This window comes from Myotis yumanensis, unplaced genomic scaffold (assembly GCF_028538775.1).
Source record: "Myotis yumanensis isolate MYYU_CA2020_CCGP unplaced genomic scaffold, mMyoYum1.0.hap1 SCAF_9, whole genome shotgun sequence".
NCBI lineage: Eukaryota > Metazoa > Chordata > Mammalia > Chiroptera > Vespertilionidae > Myotis > Myotis yumanensis.
In genome coordinates, this window is record NW_027223760.1 from 27,178,432 (window position 1) to 27,199,579 (window position 21,148).

At 51.5% G+C, this 21,148-nt stretch overlaps 1 protein-coding gene across 1 annotated transcript; it reads right to left on the bottom strand.

Annotated features, from left to right (window-relative positions):
- Positions 1-8,219: 8,219 nt before the first annotated feature.
- AKR1B1 (aldo-keto reductase family 1 member B) lies at positions 8,220-20,021 on the bottom strand. The gene is made up of 10 exons (XM_070423921.1): positions 19,899-20,021; positions 16,761-16,928; positions 15,990-16,106; positions 14,700-14,777; positions 14,315-14,437; positions 13,704-13,810; positions 13,303-13,384; positions 12,635-12,718; positions 10,654-10,736; positions 8,220-8,628 (listed from the first exon to the last, which is right to left on the bottom strand). The coding sequence occupies exons 1-10, from the start codon at positions 19,962-19,964 to the stop codon at positions 8,586-8,588; spliced, it is 951 nt and encodes a 316-aa protein (XP_070280022.1). The 5' UTR covers positions 19,965-20,021; the 3' UTR covers positions 8,220-8,585.
- Between the last annotated feature and the right edge of the window lie 1,127 nt (positions 20,022-21,148).

Sequence of the window (21,148 nt, forward strand, 5' to 3'; positions counted from 1 at the left end):
TTGCATTTCTGTGATAAAGTCGCATTATCACTCTTTTATACGTTATTGAATGTGACTAAGTGTATTTCATTTTGGGTTTTTGCATAAATGCTCTTCAGTGAGACTGGTCTGTAATTTTCCTGTCTTGAACTCCCCTAGCGATTTTAGTGTAAAAGTTGCGCTGGCTGCATGACATGACTATGAAATGCCTACCCGTGGTCGGCAAACTGCGGCTCGCCAGCCACCTGCGGCTCTTTGGCCCCTTGAGTGTGGCTCTTCCTAAGCCTTAGGAGTACCCTAATTAGGTTAATAACAATGTACCTACCTATATAGTTTAAGTTTAAAAAATTTGGCTCTCAAAAGAAATTTCAATCGTCGTACTGTTGATATTTGGCTCTGTTGACTAATGAGTTTGCCGATCACTGGCCCTAGACTACTCACTTGCTTTCAGAATGCTCACACTTTTCTTAGGTCAAGTAAACAAAACAATGAGCAAGGGCACATCAATGCTCTATTTGCTGGAAGAACAGGTGAGGATTGGCATTGTCTGTACCTAGAATGTTGTGATACGTAACAGAGCTCCCATGAAGTCATTATGGGTCTGGCATTTTCTTTCTGGCAAGATTTTTAACTAGTTATTCAGCTTTGTTAGTGGTTATATGACTGTAAGTGATAAGGTTCCTAAGCACTGCTTTGGCTGCCTTCCAAATGTCCTATGTTTGCCTTTCCTCATGTGCTTTCTGCTTTATCGTAGGAGGCAGCCCATGAGCGAGAGTGCAGACTCAGGAGACCCTATCCACGCTTTCCCAGGACTCTGGCAGCTTGTTCATCCTCTGCGTGCCCCAGTTTCTTCATCTGCGAATGGAACAGTAGTAGGACCAACCTCAAAAAGTCGCCAAGAGGATTAAAAATGTATATCAAACTCATAAAATATTACTTAGGACGTAATTATTTTATAATTAATAAGTGCCATATATAATGTTTCATGTTATTTTTTAACCCTTAACTTGTTTTTTTTAGTCTTCTTAAATTTCCAAATGTATATGTGGGAGGTTGGGCAGTTTGTAGTTAATTTTTTTGTTAACATTTTATAATTTTTTAAAATGATGGTCTAAGAATATAATCCATAAGACATCAAGTCATTGAAATTTGTTGAGGAAAGCACTTTGGCCTAGCTGCTAGCATATCACTGGTTTTCATAAATGTCCCACATGGTTTAGAAATATGTATTCTCTATAAATAAAATTAGAGATTATGCCATTTAAATCTGAATCCTTGCTAATTATTTTGTTTGCTTGATCTAAGAAAAGTGTGAGCATTTTGAAAGCAAGTGAGTAATTTAGGCAGACTTGTTATATTTTGTTTAGAAAAACAGTTCTTTCTAAGTGTTTTCTAAACTTTTCTCTTAATAGGCATTTTTAATTGATTTTTGAGAGAGAGAAAGGGGAAGAGAGAGAGAGAGATTTGTTATTCCACTTATCGAACCCACAACTTTGGCATATTGGGGCAATGTTCTAACCAACTGAGCTACCTGGATAAGGCAAGGAGCATTTTATTTTTGAATAGTTTTAGATTTACAGAAAAAATTCGAAAATAGTACAGAGTTCCAATATACCCTACACCTAGTTTCCATTATCAATAGATTATGGTAGTACTAGTGGCCCGATGCACGAAATTTGTGCATGGGGGAGGGCGGTCCCTCAGGCCAGCCTGCACCCTCTTCAATCGGACATCCCTCTCACAATCTGGGACTACTGGCTCCTAACTGCCTCTGCCTGATTGCCCCTAACCCCTCTGCCTGCCTGCCTGACCTCCCCTAACCTCTCTGCCTGCCTGCCTGATCTTGCCCCCAACTGCCCTCCCCTGCTGGCCTGATCTCATCCCCAACTGCCCTCCACGTCAATCTGGCCTGCCACGGTGGCTGTCCCTGTGATCACACACCCTCTGGGCCAGGAGGCTGCACCCAGGATCAGCCAGGAGCGAGGGCAGGAGCGAGAGCGACCAGCTGAGAGAGGGCTGCTGCCACCACAGCCGCCTCATCGCCGGGCCAGTGCTACCTCTGTCAGTGAGGCCCTCCCAGGACACAGGGAGCCAGGCTGCCCACCACGATGCCTGTGGTGCCGCCTGCCTCCTCCAGAGCCAGGTGTATTCAGAGGGCGGGATCTTCACAGAGGCCTCGCCGGAAACAGGTCAGGGAGGGCGCCTCAGGGCCGGTGGGACTGAGGGAAGTGCTGCGGAGGGGCTACCTCTGTCAGAGGGGTCCTCCCAGGCCCTCAGCACACAGGGAGCTGGGCCCCACCTCCCCCGCCCCCTGTCCCTGCTGCCACAAGTCCCAGCCACCCAAGCCTGCTGCACTGGCAGCTTGGCGTTCGGTCAAGCCTTCGGTTGTTGTGGATGTTACGGACCCTGGGTTTTTATATATATTAGGATGATACATTTGGCATTATTAGGGAACCGATACCAATAAATTATTATTAGCTGAAGTCCAGACTATTCCAGGGAGCATTTGAGATCTTATTCCCCAGCATATTCTCATCAGTTTGGCTCAAATAAATTCTTATAAAAAAGAAAAAGAGCAAAAGAGCCCTAGCTGGTTTGGGTCAGTGGATAGAGTGTCAGCCTGCGGACTGAAGGGTCCTGGGTTTGATTCCAGTCAAGGGCATATGCCTGGGTTGCAGGCTCGATCCCCAGTAGGGGGTGTGCAGGAGGCAGCTGATCAATGATTCTCTCTCATTATTGATGTTTCTATCTCTCTTTCCTTCTCCCTTCCTCTCTTAAATCAATAAAGATATATTAAAAATAAATAAAAATAAATGTGGCTGATTATTATAGCACTTAAAAAAGGAAGAAGCAAGAAAGCAAGAAAGCAAGAAAGAAAGAGAAACAGAAAGTCTAGACCAGGGGTCCTCAAACTACGGCCGCGGGCCACATGCAAATACAAATATTGTATTTGTTCCCGTTTTGTTTTTTTTACTTCAAAATAAGATATGTGCAGTGTGCATAGGAATTTGTTCATAGTTTTTTTTTTTAAAACTATAGTCCGGCCCTCTAACGGTCTGAGGGACAGTGAACTGGCCCCCTGTTTAAAAAGTTTGAGGACCCCTGGTCTAGACTATTCCAGTGCCCTTAGTTTTTGCCCAATGTCCTTTTCCTACTCAGGATCCCATCCATTTACTGGTAGTCATCATGTCTCCCTGGGCTCCTCCAGGTTGTGATGGCTTCTCAGATTCTCACATTTTTTATAACCTTGACAATTTTGAGTAATGGAATTGGTTGGGTGTCTTGTAGAATGTCCTTCAATTACATCAGATTTCTCTCATGTTTCTCCAACATTAGACTGGGGGTTTGGGTTTGAGGAAGATCATAGATTTGAGGAAAATCGCCATTTGTATCACATCATGTCAAGAGCACATACTGTCAGTATGACCTATCACTCTCGGTTTAACCTTGATGACCTCGTCACAAAGTTGTATGCATGTGTAAGTCACTACAATTTTTATTATAATGAAATGTCTTTGTTAATAACATTATGATGTAAAGTGATAGATTAGAATTCAGAGACCTTAAATTTCTACTTAAATTGCTGTGAGCTTTAGCTGGGCATTTCACTTCTTTGATCCTCAGTTTTTTGTTGTAAAACCAAGGGGTTACTTGGCTAAGGATGCCAATCTAAACACCCTTTTAAAAAAATAATCCTCACCCAAGGATATGCTTTCATTGATTTTTAGAGAGAGGGGAAGGGGGGAAAAGAGAGAGAGAGGGAGAGAGAGAGAGAAACATTGATGTGAGAGAAACATCAATCGGTTGCATCCTGTACACGTCCCAACTGGGGATCAAACACACAACCCAGGTATGTACCCTGACCATACAACCTTTTGGTGTACGGACGACGCCCCAACCAACTGAGCCGCCTGGCTAGGTTTAAATATACATCCTTTTGAAACATTATTTGCATGTTTGTGGTTACTTCTGAAATGCCTTCTAAACGATGCACAGCTCCAGGTTTGCAAACGTGGTAACCAGCCTCCATGGTGCCCCCTGAGTAGGGTTGACCTTTTGTGGAAGGGATGCTGTGTGGCTTCCCAGGGTAGGTAATGAGGACACCGTGGCTTCCACTTCCTGCTCTCTTGCGTCGCTCCCTCAGGGACGCGGCCCCTGTGTCATGAACACTCCAGCTCTATGAAAGGCAGGCGTGGTGGGCACTGAGACTCCTGCCAGCATGCAGGACTGACCCGAGACTGAACGTCGCACCTTGGAGTCAAGTCCCCCCGCCCAAACCAGCCTCTGCACGATGATTCCCAGCAGTCATATTACTGCCACCTCATGGGAGACCCCCATCCGGACCCACTCAGCTAAGCCCCCCGGAACCCCCCAACTCCCCCACTGTGTGAAAGACATCTTTATAGTTTAAAAACAAACAAACAAACAAGGGTTGGATCCAAGGCTTTGAAACTATGTTGGGGGCCTTCATGGTGGAGGGCGGGGGGATGCGCTGTGTGTAAGGGGCCGACTGGCTTGGTTCCGAGACTCCTCCCCACGTACGCCACGGCAGCTGTCACTCTCTGGTGTCTCCATGGAGGCTGTGTGTAGGATTTGTTTTGAAGAAAGAAGTCTGCTGCCAGAAATAAGTTAGAAAACACTGGATGAGGGAAACACGGGATTCAATGGCCTCTTAACATTTTGAGATCCTCATCCATATGAAAAGAATACTTCTTACAAACACAGGGCGGTATGTTTGGTGCCAGGAGCACAGTCCTCATGCTGCTCGCCGATAAATGCATCCGGTGCTAGCCTGCCTGCGCGTTTGGTGGACAAAGTCCAGGCAGGAGGAAGCACTGTTCCTTCTCTGGGCCTAGCTCCTCCTGGGCCTTCTGCAAACAGGTGCCATGTGGTTAGAATAACGATGATATTGACAATATCAGCAATAATGGCTGGCACGTACTGCTTGCTGCGTGCAAGGTCTGGGATAGGGGTTTTCCATCTGTGATCTCATTAACCCTCGTGACCGCTAGGAGCCAGGCATTTCAGAGATTGAGGAAATGAAGGCCGGGAGGGTAGATATTTCTCCAGAGTCGTGATTAGGAAAGGGCGGAGCTGCAATGCAGACTCAGCCTGTCTATAAGTGCACAACCCTTTGCCACCCTTTCATGTGTTTTAGGCCACTGTTCAGAACCAAGCAGCCCTTCTTTGGGTCTGAAACACATTGACTTCACACCGGGAGGTTTTACTAGTTAATTATAAGAAAAGCTCTTCATCCCTTCACTTGGTAGTTCATGCAACTGACATTGGGAGCCTTGTCTGTGCCCAGGCACTGGCTCTGTGGACAGAAGGGCGAGGAAAACAGATACTGGTGCTCCCTCTGGCTAAGCTGGGAGTTGGGCTGCAGGAGGACCTGAGAAGCCCAACTCCGGAGACGAACAGGAGGGTTCCAGGTCCTGGAGACCAAGCTCTTCCTTAGAGCACAGCTAGCAAATGCCTTCAAAGGATGAAAGACTAGGTGTGACCTGGCGCTGGGTCCCAGAGAGCCATGACCTTCCAATGACAGTCCCCGTAGGAATAGCCCCCTAACACAGTCCCCCAGTCCCTCTAGAAAGCCTGCCTGGGTTGTGCATCTCCTGGCTGGGCACCGCCCAGGGGCCTGGAATGACCGCCTCCCTTAGCCAGCGCCTGGGCCACCACACTAAAACATAGAGGACTTGGTTCTGAGGAACCTCTTGGCGTGAAATCGGACCTTAGAACCTGCGCTGTGTGAGATCAAGTCTGCTGCGTTGTTCAGAGAGACTTGTCAAGAGCAGGTTTTAACTACCCCTGCGACTCAATAACATTTAGTTCCATCTTTCAATTGGTCTCGTTATCTTGTTAATTCTTGGCCGGAACTCTGTTTTGGTAAAATTCCAGCTGTTTCATGATGTCTTCTGTATTTTACTGTATCATTGGGACCTGCCCAGAAAGTATGGGATTTTATTTCTACAAAGGGAAGAACGGGCTGTCCATGGGGAAAGTGGTCTCTTTCTATGGAGACCTCCTGCGTCTCTGCTCCAGCTCAGATCAATCGTTACCAGTGGCGTGAAGCTGGCCCCACCGAGCCCGTAGCCTCACCCGTGCTCCCTCCCGCCACAGGCCAGCACCACCGTGCCAGCCCCCACCTGCTCCAGGGAACACAGGCTGCCGCCTAGATTCCTATTTTATCTTCAAAGCACAGAGCGATCCTTTGTGGGAGGCCTTGATTTCCTCCTCCCCCGTCCCCAGGCGAGGCTCCCAGATATCATCTCACAGTCTCTGGGAGAGCGCAGACCAGGCCAGCGCAGGCCTTTTATCTTGTTGGTGCTTCTGGCTGACTTTTCAAGTCTTTTCTGATATGTTTTTACTCAGGGATCCAGATGGCAGGCAGCTGACTTTAAAACTCTTTCTAGGGACTAGAAGTTTTCCAAAAGTGTGTTTAGCCGATTCTGGACTGAGAAACAAGGGTAGGGACTAGGTTACAGTGGAGTTAACCTAGCACAATGAAACAGTAGTCTGCTCTCGATGATGTAGAGCAAGCATGTCAAACTCTCGGCCTGTAGGCCGAATGCAGCCAACAATGAATATTTTTGGGACCTAGCCAATATAACGATATGTAAGAAACATTTTAATAAAAATTTCGTAACTTAATTTTTACAATATCCTGGTATACATAATTATTAACAAACTACAATGTTCGCTAATGACTAATTACTATAATTGTGTTGCGTTCATTTCCCTTATGCGCCTTATGCGCAGGCACACCATTTCTCCCCACTAATACTAGCAGCGAATATTTTAGCAGCCAATTGCCATGTCATTAGTCTTGGACTGACTTGTTTGGTGTGCACAACAGGAAATATTTTGCTTTTGGAGAACAAGAAAAATAGGTTTATTTGCATTACACTTATTAATTTGTGCAATTAATCAGTGTTATTAAAATGTTCTATTATTTTATGTTAACGATTACTCATTTACTTTAGCCCTTTGTATTCAGCATGTCTCTATTGAAATAAACCTACGTTTCTATGAAAATTGAAGCTTTTGGTTTTTTGCGGCCCACAGAAACTTAAACCTTGTTTATTTGGCCTGTGTTAGCCTTTGAGTTTGACATGCTTAGTGTAGAGGGTGACTGAAGAGGTTTGCAGTTGACTCGGGGTAAGGTGGGACCTGTCTAACCAGCAGGAGAAACTGGACCAGGTGCCAGGCAGAGGCCCAGGCCCGGGTCTGCCAGGCAGTGATCGGGTGGGGCGCTCAGTCTGTTTGGCTCCATCCCAGCCACTCAGGGGCCTGATGCTCTGTTATCCCTGAGTGAGGCCTAGCAGCCACTTACACATGGATTACCTGCCAAGCAGTTAAGCCACCTCATAACTAGGGGCTACGGTCCCCCCGTAAAGTGTGAGCAGCAAAGCATCTTCTCTATGACATTTAAGGTCAACACTGCCTACCCCATCCTTTTCTTCACCTTCATCAATTTAATTCTGGGTAAGGAAACATTAATAAAAAAAGCAACAGTATTTGTAAAAGTAAAAAATGGTTAAAAATAAAAAGGAGGGGGCCTCTATTTTTGTAACCCTTTTAGAAGCCTTCATCCTTCTCTGTCACGTGAAGACACAGTGAGGAGGAGCCGTCTACCGGCCAGGAAGTGGCCCTCTGGGAACCGACCAGGCGGGCACCCCGATCTGCCAGCTCCAGAACCGTGAGAAATAAACTTGTTCAGTGCACCCTGCTGTGCTATTGCGTGTGGCAGCCCCAGCTAAGACAGATACCAGGTATGATGCTCTTCCCTCTGGTCTAGGAAAGGAGCTCATGAAAGCAGTTCCTTGTGAGTAGCACTGCCTAGTAAACAGGACTTCGGCCTCACAAGTGAAATCCCCAGTGGGTTTACATCCTGGCTTGGCCCTACAGCTGTGGCTCCCAACGGGCCTGCACATTAGCACCCCCAGGGGGCACGCGAACTCCAGATGTCCCGGCTACCTTCCGTCTCCAGGGCGAGGTCCAGACATCACTGGCCTTTTCAGTTCCCCATCTGACTCTAATGTGCAGCCGGAGGAACCCCATCACCCTAAGGCTAACTGGGTAAAATATACGGCTCAGGGTTCCCCACCAAAAGGAAAGGTGCCAAGCCCTCACTGGTGCTGCAGAGCTGAATGGCCTGCTTTGTGGGGATCAATGGTATGAAGGTCTAGCGGGACAGAGGCGATGAATCATTTCAACAAACCAAGCCAAAACGAACAGCATCAAACTCACAAAAGTTCTTTTTATTTGAGCAAGAAGAAGTCTGGCTGAAAGGACTACAGTTCCAAGCAACCAAAATCCCATTGTTAGTGGCACTAATTTTCACTTTGTAGATTCAACTTAGTCAGGAAAGGGTATGGAGGTTGCATCTTCCCCGGACACGAAGGGCAAAGAAAATGGGAAGAGACTCCAATCTACTGAGACTGCTCGTTGGCCCCAATGCCAGGCTGGCCACACCCTGGCTGGGCAACTGCAGGTGACTGCCCTGTGGTGAGGGACAAGGCCACACTACACTACGTACACGAAAAAGGAAGAACAAGGCAGGAAACGGCGGTAGGTGGCCTGGGGAAGAGCAGGCACCCACAGCTTCAATACTCTTCATGGAAGGGATAATTCTGGTGGGAGGCACAGCTGTCAAGAGAAAGAGGAACACATTAGGTTTTTAAGAGATTTCAGCCAAAATAAATTACAAAAAGTCAGAAATGCTGAGTGTCTCATTACAGGTAGAAATAAAGGCCTGCGAGGAGCAAGTCGGCTCTGAGCTGCAGGCCACGGGTCTGCACTGGGGGCAGCCGCCCACCCTTAGACCCCTCTGCCATGGACTCTCATGAATGACGGACGCCACCCTCCCAGTGCCCAGCACCAGGCCTGGGGTGTTCAGGGCAGCAAGACGCAATTCCTGCTTCTTCATAATTCCATCCAATGGGCAGGACAAGAGAGCACCTTGTCTCAGACATTAAGAGGGTGATGACAACATAAGAGATGTGCTCCGAGTACAGGGAGACAGAAATGCTCCATCCCTCAGGAGCCCAGTGAGCAGCTGAGGATTTGATAAAAGGAACTGGGAGGGAGGCAGGGCATCAACCTGGGGATGGAGAGCTGCGGGCGTGTTTGCCAGTCCAGTCCCATCCGGCAGGGCCAAAGGCTTGTGTTGGGAACGTAACAGCAACAAACACTGGGAAGACTGGCTGGGCAGAGCATGAAAGGCCCAGGGTGTACCCGCGTGGGGCATATAACTCTTACTTAAATACTCAGAACCATTCAAAAGTTCCCCGTGATCTGCTTTTTATTGTATCCCATCAAACCTGAGGTATAAACACCGCCATTAGCAACGGAGGCAAAGAACGACAATAATCACCAGAGGTAATATGTAGTGTTAGAAAGAGCTCCCTGGGTGCCCTGGGCATGTTGGGGACAGCCTCTCCCAACCCACTCAGACCCCAAACACCCCCACGAACCATCAGGAGCCCAAGGACTAATCTAATAGTGGAGTCTAGAACAGCACCAGAGAGTGGAGGAAGTCTAAGTGTAAAGAAACAGATAGAAAACCACTGTGGCCTATCGGCCCCGAGAGATTCCCTACGGGGGCAGCAGTGGATGGGAACGGAATGGATAGCAGGGACGTTCTGAAAGCAGACAGGTGTAAACTGGCGAAAGGTTCACTTCTCTCCCTTACCCACTAGATCCAAAGATGGTTTCAATGTCTAAAGATTAAACAGCATTCACACACACAGGGACACCAAAAAGGGCCCTGGTTGGGGGCTGCCAGTGGTAACCTCTGTGGCCTGTTCTGAGTCTGAGGCCAGGGTGAGACCTCAAGCGTGTTCACACCTGGACAGGAGAGTTATCAACCAAGATGCACACCAGGGGACATCTGCCCAGGGTGGCGAAAGCCACCAGGGGGCAGACCTGCACTGGACAGCTAGCCACCCACCTGGCTCAGGGAATGTTCACATTTTGTGTAGGAGAGCAACTAACTAGTAAGGAGACAGAGAGGAACCGGCAGAGAGGTCAGTGAGATAGCGAGAGGAGGCGCTTAGACTCCCATGGAAAATGGGACGGTTCTTCTTGAAAGAAAACAAGTTCTAACTTTAGTTATTGTACAGGCAGGAGAAGGAAATGAACAGCCTCCCCCGTCACCTCCTCAGAGGAATCAGGGAATACAAGGACCAGCGGATGTGTGGCTGGAGGCCCGCAGGCGACTGCCAGGCAGAGGGTCCAGTGACCATCTCAGAGCCAAGTGGCCCATCCGTGCCGGAGCTGGGATGATCTCGGGCCCCAGCACCACGATCTTCCTCTACACCCCTTTATTAACGTCATGATCACATAGGGCCGCAGGCAAATTCTTCCACAAAGGTGGGGCAGGAACCCCCTGGGCCCCTCTGGTTTCCACTGACAGTAAGAGTTGGAAATGCAATGCCAGAACGTGCAGTGACTGCGGGTCAGGCAACAGTGCACCTGGGCCGGGACGAGAAGACACTAAAGCAGAGGCCCAGCATCTTCCCGTGGCTGACACAGGGCTAACGTTTCCAGCTGCACATGCAGAACGCAAGGAAATGCACCAAATGAGGCCGTGACGGTGACAGGATGTGGACGCTACGGCTGCCGGGAGCTACGCTTCCATTCTGCAGTCTGGTCTGCCCGGGACCCACTCACCTCACCAAGGCACAGACCCTCCAGTTCCTGTTGTAGCTCAGTAAGGTGGCCATATCCTCGCTGCTCAGCTCAAAGTCAAAGACCTGGAAGAGAAAACATCCAGTAAGCTCTGCGAGTAAAGCTCAACCCAAGACCGCAGCAGCGCTGTGCAGGCCGCTGATGAGACGCTGCCCTGGGTGGTGAGGGGAGACGGAGACTGAACTTGGAGAAAGCTGTCGGCATATTCAGAGAAGGCACGCAGTTCAGCTGGGAGTTCATGAAACATCGAAAACAGCCCTTCCCTTCCAGGGCCTCCACTTAGTTCATTTCAAGACCCTCCCTAGCATTTCTGCTGTGCTCGGCACCGGGGGGTACAATGATGGGAAGGTGTGTCTGCCTCGTTTACAAAGGAAACACAACAGCTGTAACAGCAGGAGAAATTCACCGCACCCGGTACAAGAGGCACTACACACAGTGCTGGGGAGGCCAGAGGAATCGAGGAACCAGGCTGTGGCCGGAGGGTCTGAGGCAGGCCTGCGAGGCCAAATCAGGTTTGACAGAGAGCGAGAGGTGCATCAGAAGAACCATCTGCATAAAGACCACGGTCCGCAGGGGAGACGTGGCCAGCACGGAGGCCAGCAGGCAGGCCCTAAGCAGCACCGGTGAGACTGGGAGGGCCAGGTACATGCCAGGAGGCCCTCAGCGTTGGATGATCACAGAACATGCGAGAAGTCTGCTGCAGACTCTGTGATTACAACTGTGCAAAATGTGCAAGGACTACACAGCAAGCAAAATGTCAGCACTATGAGATTTGTCAGTTCAAAATATTTCTTTTCTAACACCTTGAAAATATACAACACGAAACAAAGCATCCATTTCTATATGGTATGTGTTTCCCACAGTGGTCACTGTTTTGCCATTCTATCTCGAACAGTCAGAACATCTGAAGTGAGAAGAAACGCTCCCCTACGACACAACCACCACCCTCCCCTCCACAGGCCTCGCCCCCGTCTCCCAGGGGACCTAGGGCACAGGTCCCGCCAGAGCCTGTGGCCAGTGAACAGGCAGAGTCAGCTGATCGCAGTGGAAACAGCTGCTGGAAACCAAAGCTCAGATGAGGCCGCGTGGCCCTAGCGGAGCTGCTCTGCTCAGCGAGCGCAGAGGCTCAGGGCACCAGGCCCCGCTGGAGCAGTGCTTCACCCCCAGACCCAGCACCAGTGTGAGAGGCAGGGAGGGCTGACGCCAGGCTGATCTGCTCTGGGGATGCTCCCAGGGCCCACAGAGACCACTCCTGATGCCCTGGTGCCAGCCATGCTGCTCAGTCCACTGTGAGATGGGGTCTTGGCATAGAATGGGTAGGACTGGCAGAGGGTGGGCAGGATTGGCAGAGGGGGGCAGGACTGGCAGAGGGTGAGCAAGACTGGCAAAGGAGGGCAGGATTGAGAGAGGGGGGCAGGATTGAGAGAGGGGGGGACAGGACTGGCAGAGGGGGGGCAGGACTGGCAGAAGGGGGGCAGGACTGGCCTGTAGGCTCCTTGCAGACCAGGGGCTCACCCTCGGCACAGCAGCGTTTCCTGAGCGTTTACTCGCGTACCAAACATTGTGTGTGAAGCCTCTAACGTATCTTATTTAATCTTTATGACAGTTCTTGAAATAGGTATTACTTAGCAGATGGGGAAACTGAGGCAACTAATGAAGCCCTGATGCAACCCCAGTGTTACTCACAAACATGTCTCAGAGCAACACTGAGTCACTGAGGAGCTTCAGCACAGGAGTGTGCAAGTGCAGAGGGCCAACTGAGGCACGGGGCCCACCCCAGAGCGGTGCCTCCGCCCAGGAGGAGCCCCTGTCCCAGGTGTGTTCACTGCAGCTACAGAGGCTGGCTCCCACCGAGACTGCCAGAGGGTGGGGTCCCATCCACACTCCAGGGACAGGCTGAGACCCCATGAAGAGTCCTCCCCCTCTCCAGTGAGGAAAACCAGGGCCACCAGCTGGGCCTTACCTGAAAGTTCTCGGTGATGCGTTCAGGGGTCACAGACTTGGGGATCACGACCAAATTCCTCTGCATGGGGAACCGGATCAGCACCTGCAAACAGATGTGCCAAGTGTGTGCGTATGTTCACCAAGAACTCTGTCATCATCTCACTTAATCTTATGCATCCACACCCGGAAGGGGACATCCCAGAACTTCGAGTGATAAAACCAAGGCACAGAGATGCTGGGGTCTCACCCAGCAGCAAGGAGGGTGCCCTCAAGATCCGACCCGAGCCCTGCTCTCAGCCACCACGCCTCGCGCTCCCGTGTCTCCCAGGCATCCCACCTACAGGAGACTGACAGCTCACGGATCAGGAGCTGCTGCTCCCAGTGGGAGGAGACGTTTCCTGTGCAGCTGATAACAAGCTGCTTTAGGAGTACAGATGTGCCTTCACCTACAGTAGCAGCTGCTGGCCCCGTGGCAGCCTGGGAAGGTAGCGGGCAGGCACCATTATTCCCAGACCACCCGGCGTCTTCTCACTCCCAGTTGGTCCCTGTCTACTACACACTCCAGAACCCCAAGCCACACTCTCAGGAGGGCCTGACTGGGCCCGGCCACCTCTCCTCCGGCCCACAGGGGCCACCAGATATGCAGAAGTTCTGGGAACAGTCACGAGCGCCTGGACACGGCGGTACCTGGGCTGTGGTCTTATTGTACTTGTCAGCTATGGCTTTGATCCTGGGGTCATCCAGCAGGGAAGGGTCCTCGGGCTTGGCCCTGGAGACAGAAAGGTGACCCGTGTGAGCAACTGTTGGCGCCGCCACTCAAGGCAGCCGGCACCCCAACTCTGACTCCCGTCAGCCTCAGAGGGCGGCCCGCTAGTGCCCTCCCGATTCAAAGCTTAGTTACAAACTCCCAACCCTCTGGAAAGAGAGCAGGCCTCTTGCTACCTGAAAGGCCAACCAGGAAACCCAGCAAAGGCTCCTGGGAAGGTTTGCACATCAGCTCGAGCCGTTTCCTTGGTGCTGAATGCTTCTCTTTAGCCATTTCTAATGTTCACCAACGGACAGGAAAACATGGTCCCATGGGGACTCACCAGGGCCTGTCGGGAGAGCCGAGGGGGCTGTAGGCCGTCACCACAATGCCTTTGGACTGGCAATACTGGATCAGCTTCTCCTGAGTGAGGTACGGGTGGCACTCGATCTGCAAGTGCAAGCAGGAGGCAGATGCAGGCCTGGGCACCGGCGATGGCACACTCAGGAAGGTACCCATGCCAAGTCCTACCTCATCCAATAGGAAATTGTGTAACCAACGTCCTATCTCCCAGATAAGCCCCAACCACGTCTACGCTTCCCAGCGAGTGTCCTCGACATTAGCAGCACTAACCTTGTTCCTGGCGCACTGTGGCCGTGGCCCTAGGGTTTCTCTGGCTTTGGCCACTTATGAGCTGTGACAGGTCTGAGGACCTCAGTGTCTGCAGGCTGCTCATCTGTGAGACCCGGAGCCATCACAAGCCAGGCTCAACCCTTCTCTCCTATAAGTTTCACCCCCGATGTGCCACTGCCATTCTGAATCGTCAGTGAGGACTGTGCCAGTGCCCAGGAGCTTGCCTCCCGGCCGCTCCCTGGTGACATGAACAGCAGTGACCGCCAGAATCAGAGGGCTCCGAGCCTCCATGCCCCGACCAGCTCCCTGCTGGATGCTGACCTGGTTAACCACCGGCTTATGCTTTAAGCCAGGTTTGTTTAAGAGCTTCTCGATCTGGAGATGGTTGAAGTTGGAGATCCCAATAGATTTCACCAGGCCCTCGTCCACCAGCTCTTCCATGGCCTGAAGACAAAAGAAGGTCTGACATGTGCTCCGAAGGCCAGGGTCAGAGGCATCTTTTACACCAGCCCTGCCCTTACTACTCAGTGCCAGTGTCAGACCTTGGAGAAGCCAAGAGACAGCAAGACAGGAGCCAGGCTGGCTTCAATGATGCAGGAAGAGCAAAAATAGAGGCAGAAGAAGTGGCAGAACTCACACCCGTCTACTCACAAGGACAGCAGGAAGCCAGCACTGAAGAAGAAAGCCAAAGCAGGGACAGCCTTACCTCCCATGTGTCCACAAAATCGGCGTCAGAGGGAATCACGTTGCCTTTCGCATCCAACGGGAAAAATTCATTCCCGGGCTGTCACGACAATCAAACGCAGACAATCAGTAACAGCCCTTCACTGACATGCAGTGACATCTTTGAAAGCAAAGTTCTAAAAATATTCTACACTACGAGAGCTGGCTAAGTGTTTAGAAGGTAGTCAAGGGCAAATCTGTCCGTGTGAAAAAGAAATAGGCAGACAACTCCTGTTTATCAAATGGGCTGGAGCTGACAGTTAGATGGAAATGGCTAATTCTCGGTCAGAGAAAGGAACCTTGCCATGGACTAGAGCAGGGGTGGGCAAACTTTTTGACTCGAGGGCCACAATGGGTTCTTAAACTGGACCGGAGGGCCGGAACAAAAGCATGGATGGAGTGTTTGTGTGAACTAATATAAATTCAAAGAAAACATCATTACATAAAAGGGTACGGCCTTTTTTTTTTAGTTTTATTCATTTCAAACAGGCCGGTTCTGGCCCGCGGGCCGTAGTTTGCCCACGGCTGGACTAGAGTGTGTGGATGGAGGGAGTGAAGGGAAGACTCAGACCAGAACTCGCAGGGTCCACCTGCTGGCTGGATCACCAGACTAATGAAGCGTCGCCTTGCCAAGCCTCACTGGCTTATCATGAAACACAAACAATGAAAGTCAGGCCTGGATACCCCACAGTGCAATAAAATAGATCTATAGGGTAAACACCACACTTTCCATCTGGCTGACAGAGCAGAAAACTGAGCCTGTAGCTGGAATGAAGGCAAAGGGCATAATAACGCTAGACTCCTTCTGTACAGAGTTAGTGCTGATAAATATTCACCAAGCCTCCACAGGGTGTGGCATGTGTGTGGAATGTAGGAATATGCACATACACAGGAGCAGGGTATGAATGTATACGTGCACGCATGCCTCTGGGCAGGGCAGGGATAGCGGGTGGCACCCAAGCTGTGTGCAGGAACGTCCCGAGTCATGTTGGTTGTTACAAGGTTGTAAACCACACAATCACCCGCCAACCCAGGGCAGGGCTCCTCAAACTCTATAATATGCAGCTCAGTCACTGGGGTTTGGATGCAGAAGCCTTGGGTGGGGCCCGAGACTGATTTCTAACGAGCTCCCAGGTGATGTCTGCTGCTGGCCTGAGGCCTGCCCCTGGAGCAGTAACCACACACACAGCATGCGTCCCACTCCACCTGCTAATAAAGGAGGCCCCCCCCCCCCCCCCCCCCGCCACAGGCTACACCTGAGCCGTGCCCTTACCTTGAAACTGATGGGCCAGTGGATAAGGTAGAGGTCCAGGTAGTCCAGCTTCAGGTCGCTGAGCGTCTTCTTGCAGGCTCCTTTCACCAGGTTCTTCTCATGGTACGTGGACCACAGCTGAAGCCAGCGAGAGAACACAGCCTATCACTCCACACAGGAAGCTGCGTCCTGGCTGGAGCCAGATGGCTTGAAGCCAGATGATTCTCTCTCCTGTCACCATAACCCATCCATGTCACGTGATGCTACACATGGTGGCAGAGGAGGCTCCACTTCCCAGTGTGGGTGCTAACTTCCCAAAGGAAGGCAGGATAATCAGGTCAGGATACCTCCCAGAAGGACCAAACTCAAGGCATAAAACAGAATGGACAGCTCGGCACCAGCCCTGGGCTCGACACATGAGTTCTCAGGGCTAGGTTCCTACAAAGCTGGTCTCTCAGAGCCAGCCTCACCCCCAGGTGGTGGCCAGCAGTGGAGATCTAGTTTGTAGATGGGAACCAAGTCCCGTCCTTAAAGATAAGTCCCTGGAAAGAAAGCACCAACCCACGGCCTCAGCCTCATCGGCAAGGGGCTCTAACCAACGGGTCCAGTGGAATGACCATCCAAGACAGCCATGGACGGGCGAGCTCTGGAGCCCTCTATGGCTTCGAGTCTAATGTTCTCCCTGGAAGAACTGTGTACCCAGTGATAACTGTAGCTGCATTAAGAGGCTCCGATGCCACCAACGGATGACATGAACGAGAACCCCATCCCCCAGGCTCCCAAGAGCAGCACCTTGCTGACGATGAAGAGGTCCTCACGCTTCACCACCTGCCCCTTGATCTTCTCCTGAAGGGCCATCCCCACCTCGTTCTCGTTCTGGTACACGTGGGCACAGTCGATGTGGCGGTACCCAACGTCAATGGCCACCTTCACAGCCTCCGCCACTCTGCCCGGAGAGGACTGAAAGGAAAGGAAATGGAAAGCACGGAGTGAAAATCCAAAATGAAACAGAAGACACAGTTTGCACACAACCCAGGGAGGAGGGCAGTGTGAGCCGACCGCTCCTCACGGAAGCGCCTGTTCCTGGAAGGCCAGCACTGGAAGGCCGGGCCAGTTTCGGAAGCAGACTCCGAACCATTTGCTTTCAGACGGAACCTGAAATGCCACATGGCTTCATTTTAGGATAATTTAACAGCAGCATCGATCATCTTAAAAAGATGTGCAAAGACATCCACTCCTGTTTCTTCACATCAGTTGATTTACAAACCACTGTATAACCCCGCCCCCCCCGCCCTCCACGGTCTGGATCTATGGGGTTCCCAAGACAATAAAGGATACCATTTCCTTTGAATAGCTCAAAGTATTTTTAAAAAATTGTTATAAATGTTTACCCAATTCCCATTTGGTTTCAGAGTTCAGTAAATTCCTGTGCTTTCTCTTTTTGATGCCTGGATTCAGATACTGGCAATCTCTTGTTTGGAAACAGTTCTGGGAGACTGTCATAGAGTCAAGAACATTACTGATACAGATTCAAAGGCCTGGGCATCAATTCTCACGCTGTCCGAATCTCAGAAGATCACCACACGGTTTGTGGTCACAGCTGCAAAGAAGCTGAATGGCTGGCTGTGCCCAAACCATCTGAGTGACCAGGACAGGTGTGGGGAGCCTGGCTGTTGAGGAGGAGGAAGAGAGGTGCCCGCATCGCCATTAAGCTTCACCCAGATCGACTGCATAGACACTTACTCCATCTCCTGCTCAGACCAAAGAGGTGAAAAATAAGCGGGTGCAACAGACTGTTGAAAGAATCGAGGACATTCCTCTGGAGAGGGCCTCTGGAGAGCAGGGTAGACAATGAAAAAGAAACTCGATGGCTGGGGCCATCGCAGCTGCAGACATCTGCTGCTTATCAGCTGTTGTGAACAGGCGAGGGGGGGAACAGAGCCATGGCAATAGAGCGTGACCTGAGCCTGTTAGCACCCTGAGCTTGCTTTCCACCACGGAGGAGCAGGGAGGCAGGTGGCGATGCTAGCCTCCGGTGTGAGATCAAGGAACACCTTCAGATGACCTGGCAACCTCCTCTTTCCCTGGAGGGCGTAAGCAGCTGCACCTGCAGCCTTGCCCAACCTCCACGGCTCAAGGAACAGAGGAGAGCAGAGCAGAAGACCGTAATTACCACAGCCTCTCTGTGGCATCCTGGGCACAGCTGATGCTGACGTGAGAAGTGTCAGCAGAGCACACCCCTTCCCAAGAGCGAGGCCAAGTGAGGGACCCAGGTGGGAGAAACTGCCCAGCATGCATTTAACTTTCTTCAGGCTTAATGGGACCCTGGTTTTCTCTGCAGAGCCCTGTAATGTGCCAGCCCAGCACCGTGTAGCCCCAACCCTGGGAGAGGGGTGGGCACATTTCTCAAGCCTGGCCTAGTCACACATTGTTACCTGCCAGTGACTGGTACAGGGACAGAGACACGACCACCCAAGCCAGGCCCGTGAGAGCCAATCTTTGCCCTTAAGTTGGCACCAAGAGGACATTTCATCCTGTGGGGGTCACTGTGCTGGGATCTGAGCCAGGAGCTGCTGGAGGACAGAGGGACTGACGGACAGATGAGGGTTACATTTATATGCTTGGATCTGGTACACCTGAGGTTATCTTGTAGGTCAGGAAAGCACAATTTCAAACCCTTTTTGAGAGAATAATCTGCAACAGGTGGAAATTTAACTCAGTATCATGGTCATAATTCAATTACACCCTTGGAGCCACCGCTGGTCTTTTGGAAGGAAACACAGGATTACTAATATTCTGATCTGATCACTTTGGCCAGGAAACATCGTCTGTGTGAGGCAAGTCTAGAACCCCTTTCTTACCTTATATTTACTAATTTTCACCTGCGGGTTTTAGGGTAGTCCACACCACCGCAGGGGTGCACCTCAATCCAGCCTTTTCTTCCCTTGTCTGTGTGCAAACATCCAGCGCCCAGGCCCACAGTCAAAGTTGGTGGGAAACCCCGGGGTCATGGCTGTGGAATGTTATGTATGATACCTAAAGCTGCCTCTTAAGCGGCTTAAAAAATACTGGGTTTTGCCCCATTAATACCACTTTCCACGCCCCCTAATTTTCAGATAACCAGGCTATCCGTTTTATTCCTGACCATTTCTTAGGGACGCCGAGCGTGCGAGATTTCGGTGGGGGTCAGGTTTCCGGGGCCAGCTTCATTCAATGCTGATGCCAACAGTTTTCCGCCCAGATTCCCCGCGGGGTTCCCAGGACACCCCCAGGTGCCACTCGGGGACACAGGGGTTCAGCTGCGCGTCTGGGGACGAGGAAGTGGATGCGTCCTGGGCAAACCCTCGCCCCCTAATGTAATTATCTGCAGTCTCCGGGCGCGCTTACCTTGAGATGCTTATTCCGGAGAGAAAATCGGAAACGATTAAGGCCAAACTATTTATAAGACAAACAAGGAGGCGGCGCAACAAGTGCCTTAGCAGCCGTCCCCCCCCCCAACCCCCCCCTCCCCCACTCGCCCCATCTCTTTCGGATCCACCTCCCGTGGTCCATCCCCGGGGCCAGGCGGCAGGAACTCGGGAAGCCCCCTTCCCCTTTCCTTTTAGTGACCTTTCCAGCTGGGATCGGACTCAAGGCGCGGCCGGGGAGCCAGACCCACCGAGCGTGCACAGAGCCGGCCTTCCGCGGGCCGCCCCCAAGCCCCTCACGCAAGCCCCCGGCCCGACCCAGGAGCCAGCGCCCGGCCCGCCTGCCCGGCCCACCTCGGGGCCCACGGGGCGACTGGAGCCGCCGGAGGGCCGGGCAAGCCCGAGTGGCGCCTCGGAGGCCAGGCGTCCAGGGCCGGGACCGCTAAGGGTCACTCCAGGTCCCTCCCGCCCAGGCGGCGCGGAGCCCGCAAAGAGCCGCGGGACGCGCCCCCTCCGCACCGACCTTCCAAGTGCCCAGCCCCACGAGGGGCATCTTGGCGCCGTTGGAGAGCACGATGTGGTTCGCCATGTCGACGCGCTGCGCAGACCAGGCCCCCGGACCGAGACAGCCTGGAGCCGGCGCGCCTTTAAATAACCGGTGCCCCGGGCGGTCAGTGGGGGGATCTGGGCGGCAGCCCGCTCCGCAGACGCGGCTTCTGATTGGCTGGCCCGCGAGCTCATTCCCAGCGCCGCCGAGACGCTGCTTCCGCCGGGTCCTAGCGGGGCCGGGTTGTTAGTGCTCGGATGCTGGCCTTCTCCCCACGTGGCTTGGGAGACCTCGCCCATCGCTGTGGCGTTGGCGCTGGGAAACGCGAATGCTTTAGCAAAAGTAAGAGACAGCTTACGAATAAGCAGCCTGGGAAGGAGTGTTTGTTTGTTTTGTTAAGAGCCCGGAGACTAGGTTTGCCCGTTGTCCAAGCCCAGTATCTTGCTCTTCGAAAATTTGACAAATGTCGGGCCCATAATTTGTACGAATCATATATTAGCCACTTTGCTCTTAGGAAGGTGCCTCTAAGAGAAACGCCTTGCAATCTTGTTGCAGAACACTTTCTGGACACTTGGGTTTGCCCGGCCTGTGTGTAGCCCCCCGGGCTGTCTTGGCACCCCCACCCTAGGTGTGAGCTGTGTGTGGGTTTGGTTCAGCCAGGTCAGCAAGCATTGGTGAGCTTGATCCTGAACACACAGAAGCTATTCAATCTTTAGAAAGTGAGACCTTATCCACGCAGCAAGTTTCAATCTGGTAACTTAGTAAAACTTGAGAAGAGAGAATGGGCAGAAAGCCACAAAAGAAAAGTTAGCTTTAAGGTTGTAGCTCCACGGACTTCAAATCAGTGGGTGCTAAATAATAAACCGGCCAGCCCTAATTGGCAGGTAAGACTCCTTTCTATTCTGCCTCAAGAAGACACATTATTTTCCAAAGGTAACCAAAGGAAAGTTGCTGGAAGAGCTTTAAAGACAATTTTGGCTTATTTCCAATCATCGCTGTCCATAATGCTCTGTCCTACCCTGAACCTGCTCTTTCTGCTCCATCACCCTCCAATCTTTCCACTAACCACGCAAGATTGAGAACTCCATCTGCCTGCTAATGACTCAGGGACCAGACCTCTAAACTCCATTCTGGTGATTTTCCATGTAGTGATTTCTGAAAAGTGCCCCCTAGGAAAATTTTATACACAACAGACCTGCCCAGATATTTTTCCATTTGATTTTTAT